At 43.0% G+C, this 12,002-nt stretch overlaps 1 protein-coding gene across 1 annotated transcript; it reads left to right on the plus strand.

Moving 5' to 3' along the window:
- The first annotated feature begins 1,684 nt into the window (after nt 1–1,684).
- Nucleotides 1,685–8,188, plus strand: LOC309515360 (large ribosomal subunit protein eL14-like). Its single transcript, XM_082193153.1, has 6 exons — nt 1,685–1,839; nt 3,257–3,358; nt 4,468–4,562; nt 5,834–5,933; nt 7,197–7,250; nt 8,080–8,188. The coding sequence occupies exons 1-6, from the start codon at nt 1,837–1,839 to the stop codon at nt 8,152–8,154; spliced, it is 429 nt and encodes a 142-aa protein (XP_082049279.1). The 5' UTR covers nt 1,685–1,836; the 3' UTR covers nt 8,155–8,188.
- The last annotated feature ends 3,814 nt before the right edge of the window (nt 8,189–12,002 follow it).

A 12,002-nucleotide genomic window follows, 5' to 3' on the forward strand; every position in this document is an offset into this window, starting at 1 on the left:
TGGACAGTTAAGTGCAGTCAAAGGCAACAATGGGGTTGCGGCATTCATCTCGCTTCAGGCCGAGGGAGCTGGCGTTTGTCCACAGACAGCTTTCCGGGTCATGTGGCCAGTATGACTATACTGCTTCTGGCACAACGGAACACTGTGACATAAGCCAGAGCACACGGAAATGCCATTTACCTTCCTGCCGCAGCTGTACCTATTTATCTACTTGCAAGGGCGTGCTTTTGAACTGCTAGGTTGGCAGGAGCTGGGACAGAGCAACGGGAGCTCAGCCTGTAGTGTGGATTTGAACCACGAACTTCTGATCAGCAAGAGGCTTGGTGGTTTAGACCACAGCGCCTCCCGCTCCTCTTCCAAAACATTACTTCTGTCTTGTCAGGATTCAACCTCAATCTGTTAGCCACCATCCATCCATTATAATAAGCTTTATATGTGACACCTAAAATAAACCCCTAAGTCCCATTCTGTGCTCTTACTTCAGCAATTGGAGAGCGTTCTCCACTACGCCTGAAGAAAGCAGACTACCTTAGGGAGTGCTTTGTCTTGATTGTTGCATGCAGGGGAACACTGAGGGATAAACAGCACGAGAGCCTGTTGCCTCACGTTGCCTAATGAGAGGGCTGGAGCACCAATATATTTGCAAGCAGTGCCCACTAACTGTGCACAAAAATAGGGACTCCTGAACTCTTAGCAGTGTGATCCACTGAGGCTCAGGCTACAATCCTATACTCCACTTACCAGGAAGCAAGCTGCACTGAACTTGCTGGGACTAACTTTCAAATGGAGATGATGGCGATTATTATTATCATCATCATCATCAAATTTCTATACCGTCCGAGGACCATGGGACGGTTTGCAATATAAAAACACAAAAATACATGACATAATAAAAAGCAAAAACAATACCCCCTCCCACATTTTTTTATATACAATTTTTATTAAATTTTCTGTTTTACAATTTAAAGTACTCATTTATACATCCTTAAGATATCAATGACTTCCCTTCTCTTTCCACATTTTATTTGCTACAATTCCATGTATGTTGAAAGGGTGGGGAAACTGTGTGCTCAGGTTATATACAGCTTGCAAGTACGTACAGCACCTTTTATTTTACGATTCAAAACGTGAGTCAGATGACGAAATGCTCAGTCATTTTAGGATTGCCGTATTTCCAAAAGTGAAAATCAGTTGAGCTTTCTTTTCTTGTCTTTTTCCTACCCAGGTTTTTCGCGATTTTCGAAAATTTCCCAAAGTGGTTGAGCAAAATTTCAAAAAAGAAAGAAAGAAAGAAAGAAGAATTTTAAATCTATTTTTTTTAGGAAAATCGCCCCAAACCCACTTCCGATATGGGCTGTCCTGCGTTCGGTTTTCCCCGGACACCTGGGTTTCACTCTGCCTTGCAAAACACCACCACACAGCAAAGCACTGCACTCTCCACGCATCTCAAGACTGTCCAACTACTCGGGATATTCGCTTCCTTTCTAAATCCAGTTTATCCCCCCGCGGCATACAGAATGCTCCGCGCGCATGCTTAGTGAGCCAGCGGTATTCCCCATTCCCAAACTGTAATCGGACTTCAGATACGCTCGCGACGCATGCGCTCTCTCCGAGCGCTCGGATTCGCCCGCCTCCCTCCGCGTCCGCTACCGCGCATGCGCTTTACCGGCTGCGCTTTCGCCAATTCTAGCCGGCGAACGAGCGAGGAGGAGAAACGACGCATGAGGGCCCGCCCGCGGCGCCTGCGCAGTACAGAGCAGCGGAAACGGATACGCGAAGCGACCGGAAGCAGCTCTTTCTTTCTCCCCGCGGCCTTCGGCTCGTGAGGCGGCCATCATGGTGAGCGCGGACTCCTCCGCGTGGCTTTACCTCGAGGGCGACTGGGGTGGGGGCCGCAATGGCCGTCGAGGGGAGCCGCGCGGCCTGCCCTTCGCGCGAGGCGGAGAAGGCGCCCGGGAGGGAGCGGCGTGAGGCGAGGCGAGGGCCGGGAAGGGCCTTCGCTTGAGGGAGGGGGGAGACCGTAAGGCTTGGGGGGGGAGAGGAGGTAATACAGTGGTACCTCGGGTTACAGACGCCTCAGGTTACAAACTTCAGCTAACCCAGAAATATTACCTCGGGTTAAGAACATTACCTTAGGATGAGAACCAAAATTGCGCGGCAGCAGCGGGAGGCCCCATTAGCTAAAGTACCTCAGGTTAAGAACAGTTTCGGGTTAAGAACGGACCTCCGGAACGAATTAAGTACTTAACCCGAGGTACCACTGTAGACCAAAGGGGAGGCGAGGGGGCAGGAATGGGGACGCGGGGTGGCGGCGGAGACAAGTGCGGTCTCGGGGAGAGGCAGCCCCGCCGCCAACCGCCTCGTGCTCGCCTGTGAAGAGCCAGGCACCGCGGAGCAACAGCAGCCGCCGCCTGAAATCTGCTCCTTGGGAAATCTTGACCAGCCTTGAATTTCTGTGGCTTTTTATGTAACTTTTTTTAGAAAACTTGATGTAAATACAGATTACATTCCTAGTTCCATCTTGAAATCTATTCCACTATTGTATGGCATTGGCTGTGGTCCTTCCTGATATCCTTCACTCTGGAGAATAATTTAACTGTGATTTTATGAGGAGTCTGAGCCACCAGACCGTTGCACGTTCATGCTTGCGCTCTCTTTCCCAGAGCCCTAGGTGACCTTTCTCTTCTACCTTTGGCCCCAGATAACTGTCTGGTTCCTTTCTGGCGGTTACATGGTGGCCACTTGGCCTTGCAGAATGTTTGCAGGCCATTGACAGACTTGAATGTGGGAGATCCCTTTGCCTCCAGATCCTACTGCCCACCCCCTTTTCCAGAATCTGACTTACTTGCAGAATAAATAAATTGTTGCTGTTTTTTGTGTTGAATATATGCTACATGGTAATTTATGGACCTAATAGGTAACTAAACCCTGTATATAGAAATGAGCAAATGAGTGATGTTTTAGGGAGCAGGCTGGCAGGCGGGGCCCGTTACTTGCATCATAGGAGCCCACACAACACGAAATACTGTTGTTGTATGTGGGTTTTATTTTATTTGTTTTCTATCTTATATTTTGTAAATGTACATCCAGTTTTTTCCCTTTAAACTTTTTGGGGGGACTCCAAGAGAGTGGGGCCCTAAGCTATAGCTTGTTTAGCTTATATGTAAATCCTGCACTGTTCACAGTTCAAATTGTTCCTAAGTGCCCAGCATTACGTCATTGTAAGTTGTTGTAAGTAATTTTCTGTCTCTTTAAGGTGTTCAAACGCTACGTTGAGATTGGCCGAGTTGCCTATATTTCTTTTGGACCACATGCGGGCAAGCTGGTAGCGATTGTGGATGTTATTGATCAGAACAGGGTAAGTTTGAATGCTTCCTTTTGTGCTTCTTGATGACTGAGAAGGAACAGAGTCAGTGCCATTATTATTATTATTATCATTATTATTTTAATAAACATTCCTTTTTATTTGAAATACTTGCAGGCCACCTTTCTGAGCCAAGCTCTGCCATGATGGTTTACATGATAAATATTTCCAAAAATAATAGCAATAACATATATGCAAAGTCCTTTCAAGTACTTGAGTGCTGAAGTGACCCAGCAATAATAAAATATCCAGCCTAAAATATATAATTAGTTACTAAATCATCCATTTAATATAGCACTGCAGGAAAAAACCAATTATGTATAGGCCGCATGAAACAAGTCTTTAGAACCTTTCTAAAAGTCTGGAGGGTGGTGATTTTTCAGAGACTGACAGACAATAAATTCCAAAATGTTGAAATCAACAGTCAAAAGTGCCTCTTCCTTCTGCCTGACAATTTCACTAATTTAAATGGCAGACAAATGAGGAGGGCCCTCTGTTGTTTTTAATGTACAAGGGTATGGGTGCAGGTGGTCCTTAGTTTGCCTTTAAAAAAACACCATGTAAGTCTTTTTGAAGATCTCAAGCTTCTAGTTCCTATGACTGATCTATGTGTGCTCTGTGACACTGAGCAATTACCTAAGATTTAGGTGGGGTTGTGCTAAAGGTAGACTTGCAGACATTTAACTTTTTTCCCAAATTCTTGTGTAGTCTGCCATTTATCAGTTGCCGTGTCCAGTACAATCCCATGCATGATTACTCAGAAGTCAGTCCCACTATGTTCAGTTGGGTTTATTCCCAGGGAAATTGTGTGTCAGATTGCATTCTAGATGGCTACTTTAGCCATTAAAAGGTTGCCATAGATGCTTTTCTTTCTGCCACTTGTGTGCAGGTGAGCTACTAAGGTAGCAAGGGAACTTCTGGCTTTCAAGACACTGCTGCTTTATAATTGTTTCAACTGGTGCTGTTTGCCTTTCTCTGTTCAATTTTCTGCGCTTCAATTTAGAATCTAAATCAATTCAGGTTTCCTTTTAGACTGGCAAAACAACATTGTATTTTTCTCCCTGAATCCAAGAGTCCTGTTGAAAGCCTTCTCTTTTCTCTAGGCACTAGTAGATGGTCCTTGCAGCGGTGTCCGAAGGCAAGCTATGCCCTTCAAGTGCATGCAGTTGACTGACTTTGTTCTCAAGTTTCCTCACAGGTCTGTTTTTTAATCTAGTATCACTTCCTCTCTAAATGTGGAAAATGGTGGAAATAGCTTGCATTGTTACTGCTATACCAAAGTGCATCATACTTCTCTTAACAGTTTATCATGTTCAGCATTGGCTGAAATCTTTGCTGAATATGTGTGGTTTCATAGGACTTTCCTCCATTTTATTGAAATCATTTTTATTTGATTTTACATATACAAGGTTATAAAAATCCAAAAATAAATCCATATACAGTTGTACCTTGGAAGTCGAACGAAATCCATTCTGGAAGTCTGTTCGACTTCCAAAATGTTTGAAAACCAAAGCGCAGCTTCTCATTGGCTGCAGGAAGCTCATGCAGCCAATTGGAAGCTGTGGAAGTGCCATCAGATGTTCAGCTTCCAAAAATAGTTCGCAAACCAGAAGTCACTGTTTCCAGCATTCGGGAGTCAAAACGTTAGAACTATTTACAACTGCATATTCTTCCATATTCTAACTTTTAAATCACTCCATATTGTCCATGGTATTTGTTAGCTACAAGTGAAATCAAAATCCTGCCAATGTTTCCAACTGCTTACAGTGGTCTCTTAGATAACTTATATTCTTTCCCATTCTTTTGTAAAGTTTTTATCCTCTTGGTTCCTGAGTTTTCCAGTCAGCCTTGCCATTTCAGCATAGTCCATCAGTTTGCTTTGCCATTCCTCTCTGATAGGGACCTTGTCTTCTTTCCATCTGGAAAAATGAGATGGAGAGATGGAAAGGACTTCACTCAATTTTAGAGGAAGACTTCACTTGGTATCAGCTTGAAGGGTATCCTGCTATAGTTGGGCTGAAGGTCCTAGTTTGCTAGCTTGTTAAAAATGGGTACCAGCCCTTACTTCACAAACCTTCCCCCCGCCCTCCCCAAAAATTGACTGGCATGATAGGGTCATGTCTGCTGAAACTATGACATAATCATTGTTATTAAGAGCTGCCTATATAAAGAAGCTGCTGTTTGTGACCACTGTGTCCTTACAAAGCAAAAAGTCCCACACAGAGAATTTTTCAAGCCAGTTTATGATCTGTTACTTTTCCTAAACGGCTCTTATGAGACTACATTTTGAAGGGGCAGATGTACGGTTGCTACAAAGCTTTTACTCCTTACTATTAAGTGAAGAGTCTATCGGGGAAATGCATTGTAGAATGTTTTTCAGTGCCTTGATGCTGGCTACTGAGATTCATCTGAAAATGAGAGCTTGTGTTTTGTTTCAGTAACAAATTTTGGTGTTTTTTCTTAAATTAGTGCTCGTCAAAAGTATGTGAGAGCTGCTTGGGAGAAGGAAAACATTAACGAGAAGTGGAAAACTACCAGATGGGCACAAAAAATTGAAGCCAGGAAGAAGGTATGTTTTTGAAATACTGTAGCATGAAGTCTGCAACATTGGGCTGAGATACTGATGCTAATCTAGCTAAATAAGCTGTTGCTTGGGCAACTGAATGATTACTACCAGCAAAAGTACCAGCAGGTCAACATGGTTGCATCTACATCTATTCAGTTAAAAGGCCACCTATCTATGTGCCTGGCTCCTGGTATGTTAGGTTAATTTAGGACAGGACCTTTAGGTTTTGCAATGGATGACTTTGGGTGCCAGCACTGAAAAACCCCTCCTCTTTTCTGTAGTATGCTCTTACTAGGTAGGTTTGCCTGGTACAGTGGTACCTTGGTAGTCGAATGGCTAGGTTCCCTTGCAAATTGGCTTCCAAACACCACAAACCTGGAAGTGAGTGTTCCAGTTTGCGAACATTTATCGAAAGCCACGCCTTTGTTTTTGAACTGTTTCAGGAGTCAAACGGACTCTCGGAACAGATTAAGTTTGAAAACCAAGGTACCACTGTACCTACTTTCATAGACTTTCAGAATCGGGGTGACTCTTTCTCCCCCACTCTTAAAACCTTAATTGTTTTCTGCTGGGTTATTGGTTTTCTGAAGGGCCAGTAAAAATAGCTATAATTAACAATAAACAAATCTGTTCCGCATGCTCTCTGAAGTACCGTTCAGAACAGGTAACTGGCCTACCTTGTAGTCCTTGGTGGAAGAATTCTCTCTCACACCTAACAGTGTTAGAAACTCAGATATCTAAGCTGGGTGCCAAACAGCTCCTTAAACCAGGCATACAGCCACCAGTACGGAATGCATAGCTGCCATTTTGGGGCCAGACGGCTCAAAAGTTGTGTTTTTCAACACGGCTTTTTGGTTCCTGAAATTCATTATCATCGTGCAGATAAAATACAACAGAATTCTACAAGATGTGTTGCTATTGTGTGAAAGCCGTCAAGATCCAAGGATTCCCAGGCATGCACGTCCAGCTGGTGGCGACGTCAACCACCATCCTGGCAATTTCCGAACTCTGCCTCTCATGGGAGTTGTGAGGATAAAAAGGAGAAACGAGCAGAACTAAGTACACTACCCTGACCTTGCTGGGGGAAGGACAGGACATAAATGCAATTGACAAGATAAATAAGAATGCTAAATTGGCAGGCATGAGATATGTATTTCGTTGGGTTGAAAACAAGTTTGGAAGTTTGAACAAAACTCAGCATTATTTAGCAAGATGGTTATGTTTCTAACAATTATTTTTTGTCTGCCCTGGAAAATCTTTCCACAGAAAGCCAAGATGTCAGATTTTGATCGTTACAAGGTCATGAAGGCCAAGAAAATGGTAGGTAAAGGCAAAACTGCTGATAATCTAGTTTTATATTCCTTTTCTTTTGTAGTTTGAATAACCATGCCTCCTTTAACTATTTGAATAGAACTGTCGTGCATATCAGTGTGAGCACTTTGTAGTTTCATGTTCTGGGTTTGATTAGATGGGCTACAATTTGTTATATGCAAGGCTGCATTTGAAGACCCCGTTGGAAACTGCAGTGGGTCCAAATACAGCTGCTAGCCATGTGTGGATGGAACACAACTTGCCACCCTCGCTCGCTCTAGGGTTATCTCTGCTGCCTTGGGAGTTTTTACACTGGAAAACAGGGAAGCGGTGTTTTATCTAGATGGCTGCCTTTTCCTTCACTTCCTACTTCCCTCCATCTTTTCCCCTCCCTGCTGTGCACTCCAAGGAAGGCGTCATTCATCAGAGTGAGGCATTGTGGGTGAGGCAGCCCCACCATTTTATGTGACGTTGGCAAAGCGTGTTTAAAAGTTCACTGCAGTGGTGCTCCAACCTCAAAGTGGGGGTCAAGGACTGTCTTTCACCCCTCCAGATCTGATGACTGAAGCAGTTGCCTCATCATAGGGCTGCGCCCGACCAGTTAGAAGTTTTGTCACTCAGTGTGCACTTCTGCAGTCCTTTCTGTGCAGTCTCTACAAGCATAACTTTTGTAAAATGTAACAGAAAACCGTTGACTGCTGCTCAAGCAAAATAACCCCAACCTGCATTGTAATACTTAAATCTTTCAGTTGCCCACTTACGAGTAACTAATAAAGTCCATTAGATAGGTTGAAAACGTGAGTCCTGCTTACGACTGTATAATTTTGCTTCCTTACAGAGAAACAGAATCATCAAGCATGAAGTGAAGAAGCTGCAGAAGGCTGCTGCTCCTCCTCCTCCCAAAAAAGAATAAATAGTCAGCAAATAAAATTTCATTTTTATGTGCACCTCGTATGGCCATATGACTGTTTCTTCAGCTGCTTTGACCAGATTTGTGATAAAAACTCAATACTAAGATGTGCATAGAATGGCTGCTATTCTTCTTAAGTTCAGGCAAATTGATACCTGGTGCAGGTGTCAACTAGGCAATAGCCAGTTAAGAATTACCATGTCTTTTGGGTAACTGTTCAAGTTTGTACTTGACATAAATAAGCACACTCCTCTTTCTAGAGTTCTGGAACATACCTTGGTGACACTTGACTATCTGCCTGTTGGTGTTAATGTAACTGAACACTAACTGTGAACAGAGCTCTATAGAGCACAGTTTGTATGCACCAAGCTCCCAGCTTCAGTCCCTCATAACTCTAGGTAGGGCAGCCAATCTATATACAATATTTATTTAAAGCGTTTATACCCTATATTTCCTTCATAGAGCTCAAACTACATGCATTGGAAGCTTCCTTATACCAGCCTAGGCATGCCTTTCCTTGAATTGCACCTCTTGGCAGCCCTTATTGATTAGAAAGTTGAGTTTTGTTGAACCTTGACTCCTGAATCATTTCAAAGGGGCTTTACCACTTTTTAGTGCCATATTTTGGCTCAAATTGTGTGTACGTTCATGCTGATGTCTTTATTTTGATGCGTGTTTGTGAGAATACCTTCAATCAGATAAAACAGTGAGATGCCACCTGCTGGCCTGATCTGCCCAATTTCTCTCATTTCCATATATTTGCTGGTGTTCAGTGTGTACTCTCAGTAAATGGATGCATCCTCTTTGAGCCTCTCAGCCAGGATGTGACATGATACCCGGGTTGGGGATTTGGGTCTGTGTTGGCCGATGGAGAGGGAAGAGATGGGGGCACAGTGAAGTGCAGCTTTATTCCAGCTGGGTTTCTCTCTTTCAAAGGGTTTTTCCAGAGAAGGCACCAAGTACTCTGTAAGACGCTTGATGACCCAAGTTATTTCTCCATCCTATCCACTGTTAATGGGGCACTGTGGTGCAGATGTAGCTTGGCTCCTAGAGCACAGTGTACTGTTTTGTTTTTATTTTCTTATAAATTTATTTATTTGTTTGTCAAATTAAAGTTTTACAATCACATATCCAACATCATAAAAACAAGATTCCAAAGAATCTGGATTTCTCTCCTCCTCCTTGTGGGTCCTATTGTTAGTCATTTCCTCCTGCATCTTTTATAAATAATCCAGATCTTTTACATCTCCATTATATCCAAACTTCACCGTTAAACTACAAGTGTTATTCCAATCCTACTAACGATTTTAACTGTTTACAATGATTTTTAAGACAAATTATAAATTTTCCCCATTCCTTATTAAAATTTTGGTCTTCCTGATTTCTGATTCTTCCGGTCATTTTTGCCGTTTCGGCACAATCCATCAACTTAATCTGCCATTCTTCTCTGGTTGCGACTTTATCTTCTTTCCATCCAAAGATGAGACACAACATACTGTTTTAATGAAATTATAGTGTATTTTCTGACTTTGGCAACAATGAGCTACTGAGGCAGCATTTCAGGAAATCGTCTTAACTGCTTCATGTATGAAACGAAGTGGGTCGTCATGAACTTGCTTTGTGGCTCATTTGGTCTGAAAGCGAAAGCTTTCTAGCATCACAAAACTTAGTGTAGAAAAAAAGGGAACTGTTCTCAAGAATGAGCTTGGTACATCGGAAATAAAATTTGAAATTAAAAAAAAAAAAAGAATGAGCTTGGTTGATTTTGTAATGAGTTTGCCTTGTCAAGATACTTTACTATGGGCTGTTAGGTGGTGTTCACATACGAAGCAAATCCATGAAGGGTTTTTGTTCAACGATTTTTCAAAAGCTGGCTTTCATGCAGAAGTGATGTGGGAATAAAACAATATTTTCCATATTAATCACCAAAGCCTTTGCCAAGAATTCTTGTTCATTCCTGACATCCTTTTGTATACTATACCTTGCATTTTCATATACAGTGGTGCCCCGCAAGACGAATGCCTCGGAAAACGAAAAACTCGCTAGATGAAAGGGTTTTTTGGTTTTTGCGTTGCTTCGCTAGACAAATTTCCCTGTGGGCTTGCTTCGCAAGACGAAAACGTATTGCGAGTTTGTTCGCTTTTTTCTTAAAGCCGCTTGAAGAGGCGCGGTTGCGACGGACCGTGCTTCGCAAGACAAAAAACATTGCAAGACGAAAAGACTCGCGGAACGAATTAATTTCGTCTTGCGAGGCACCACTGTACCTAATTGTAACCCACAATGGTATCAAACACAGCTCAGGCAAACAATTTTCTGAAAACATTTTTCATGCTGTTATGCTACCTCAAAAGCATTGTCATGCTGAAGTGTTGCCTAGTCTTTTGAGTACTTCCAAGCAATGGAAAATTTGCAGGTTTTTAATGTCCTGCCGTCTAAACTTAAGTGATGATGTGTGAACTTGTAAGCCTTTTTCTGTGTTGCTGAAATACATAATACTAAGAGATACTGCAGTGATGATAAAAGGTGAATCTTGCAGTTTTTGAGATCCTGAAATTGGTTCTGTATGTGTATGGGTATGTGTTATGCTAAACATCAGAACCGTGCATTTAGCGTGATTCTTCCAAGAGCAGGGAGATAGGATGGCCTTGAGGCTTTGCTCTGGAATCTAAAAGGCCACCATGCTGTCACCAAACATGGAATTTTGCTAGCCATCTCGCTGATCAAGAGGTAGAGTTACACGATCAAAGATTTATGCCTCACACTTTCTCCCTCCATGCAGCTTTGCCCTGCTGGACTACCGTGTGGGTTTGCGGGATTCTAGCATGAACAGACCAGAAAGACCTGTTTGCCACCTGCCAAACACCCTCCCTGCCTTAAATGCTCCCAACATTTCATTGAGCACCGATGTGCCTTCTGTGTTGAGCAAAGGAGAAATACAAAGAACACTCTGAGAAAATGTGGCCGTGGTCAACGAAGGAGCCTTTTCTCATTGATGGGGGGGGGGAGCATGACCACCCCATCTTGTGATCCTCTTCTGTTTGATGTGGCAGCCATCTGCCATGCCCCCTGGGACTGGCACCTGTGGCACTGTCTCAAAATTCGAAATGTGCTCACTGCTTCAATGTATCTGCTAAATTTGGCCATTTGCCATCTGACAAAGAAATGACCAGTCCATAATTTTAATGGTAGGTTTATCCTGTTGTTATTCTGTCTCTCATAGCTACAATAAACTTTAGCAGGGGATCACGGTCTTAACAGTGAGTTCGTAAGTGACTGTGGAGGCCAATTCTGGATCCACACGTCCTTCCACAGTGGGGACATAGGTTTCTGGGTGGAAGTTGATCACGGTGAGGGTTTGCCAAGTGTGCCTTCTTCTTAGCATGTTTCCCCCTTTTGTCCTGAGTTTGAGCTTCAAAGTCCATGACATCTTTGGTAAAGGCTGTTCTCCAATTGGAGCACTCGCAGGCCAGTGTTTCCCAGTTGTCGGTGTTTATACCACTTTTTTTTTTTAGATTTGCCTTGAGAGAGTCTTTGAACCTCTTTTGTTGACCACCAACATTATGCTTTCCATTTTTAAGTTCAGAATAGAGTAGTTGCTTTGGAAGACGATCATCAGGCATCTGTACAACATGACCGGTCCAATGAAGTTGATGTTGAAGAATCATTGCTTCGACACTGATGGTCTTTGCTTCTTCCAGTACACTGGCATTAGTTCGCCGGTCTTCCCAAGTGATGTGTAAAATTTTTCAGAGACACCATTGATGGAATCTTTCAAGGAGCTGGAGATGGCGTTTATAAGTGGTCCACGTTTCACAAGCATACAGTAAGGATGGTAGTACAAGAGCTTTGTA

Source organism: Podarcis vaucheri (assembly GCF_965113315.1).
Source record: "Podarcis vaucheri genome assembly, chromosome: 12".
Classification (NCBI taxonomy): domain Eukaryota; kingdom Metazoa; phylum Chordata; class Lepidosauria; order Squamata; family Lacertidae; genus Podarcis; species Podarcis vaucheri.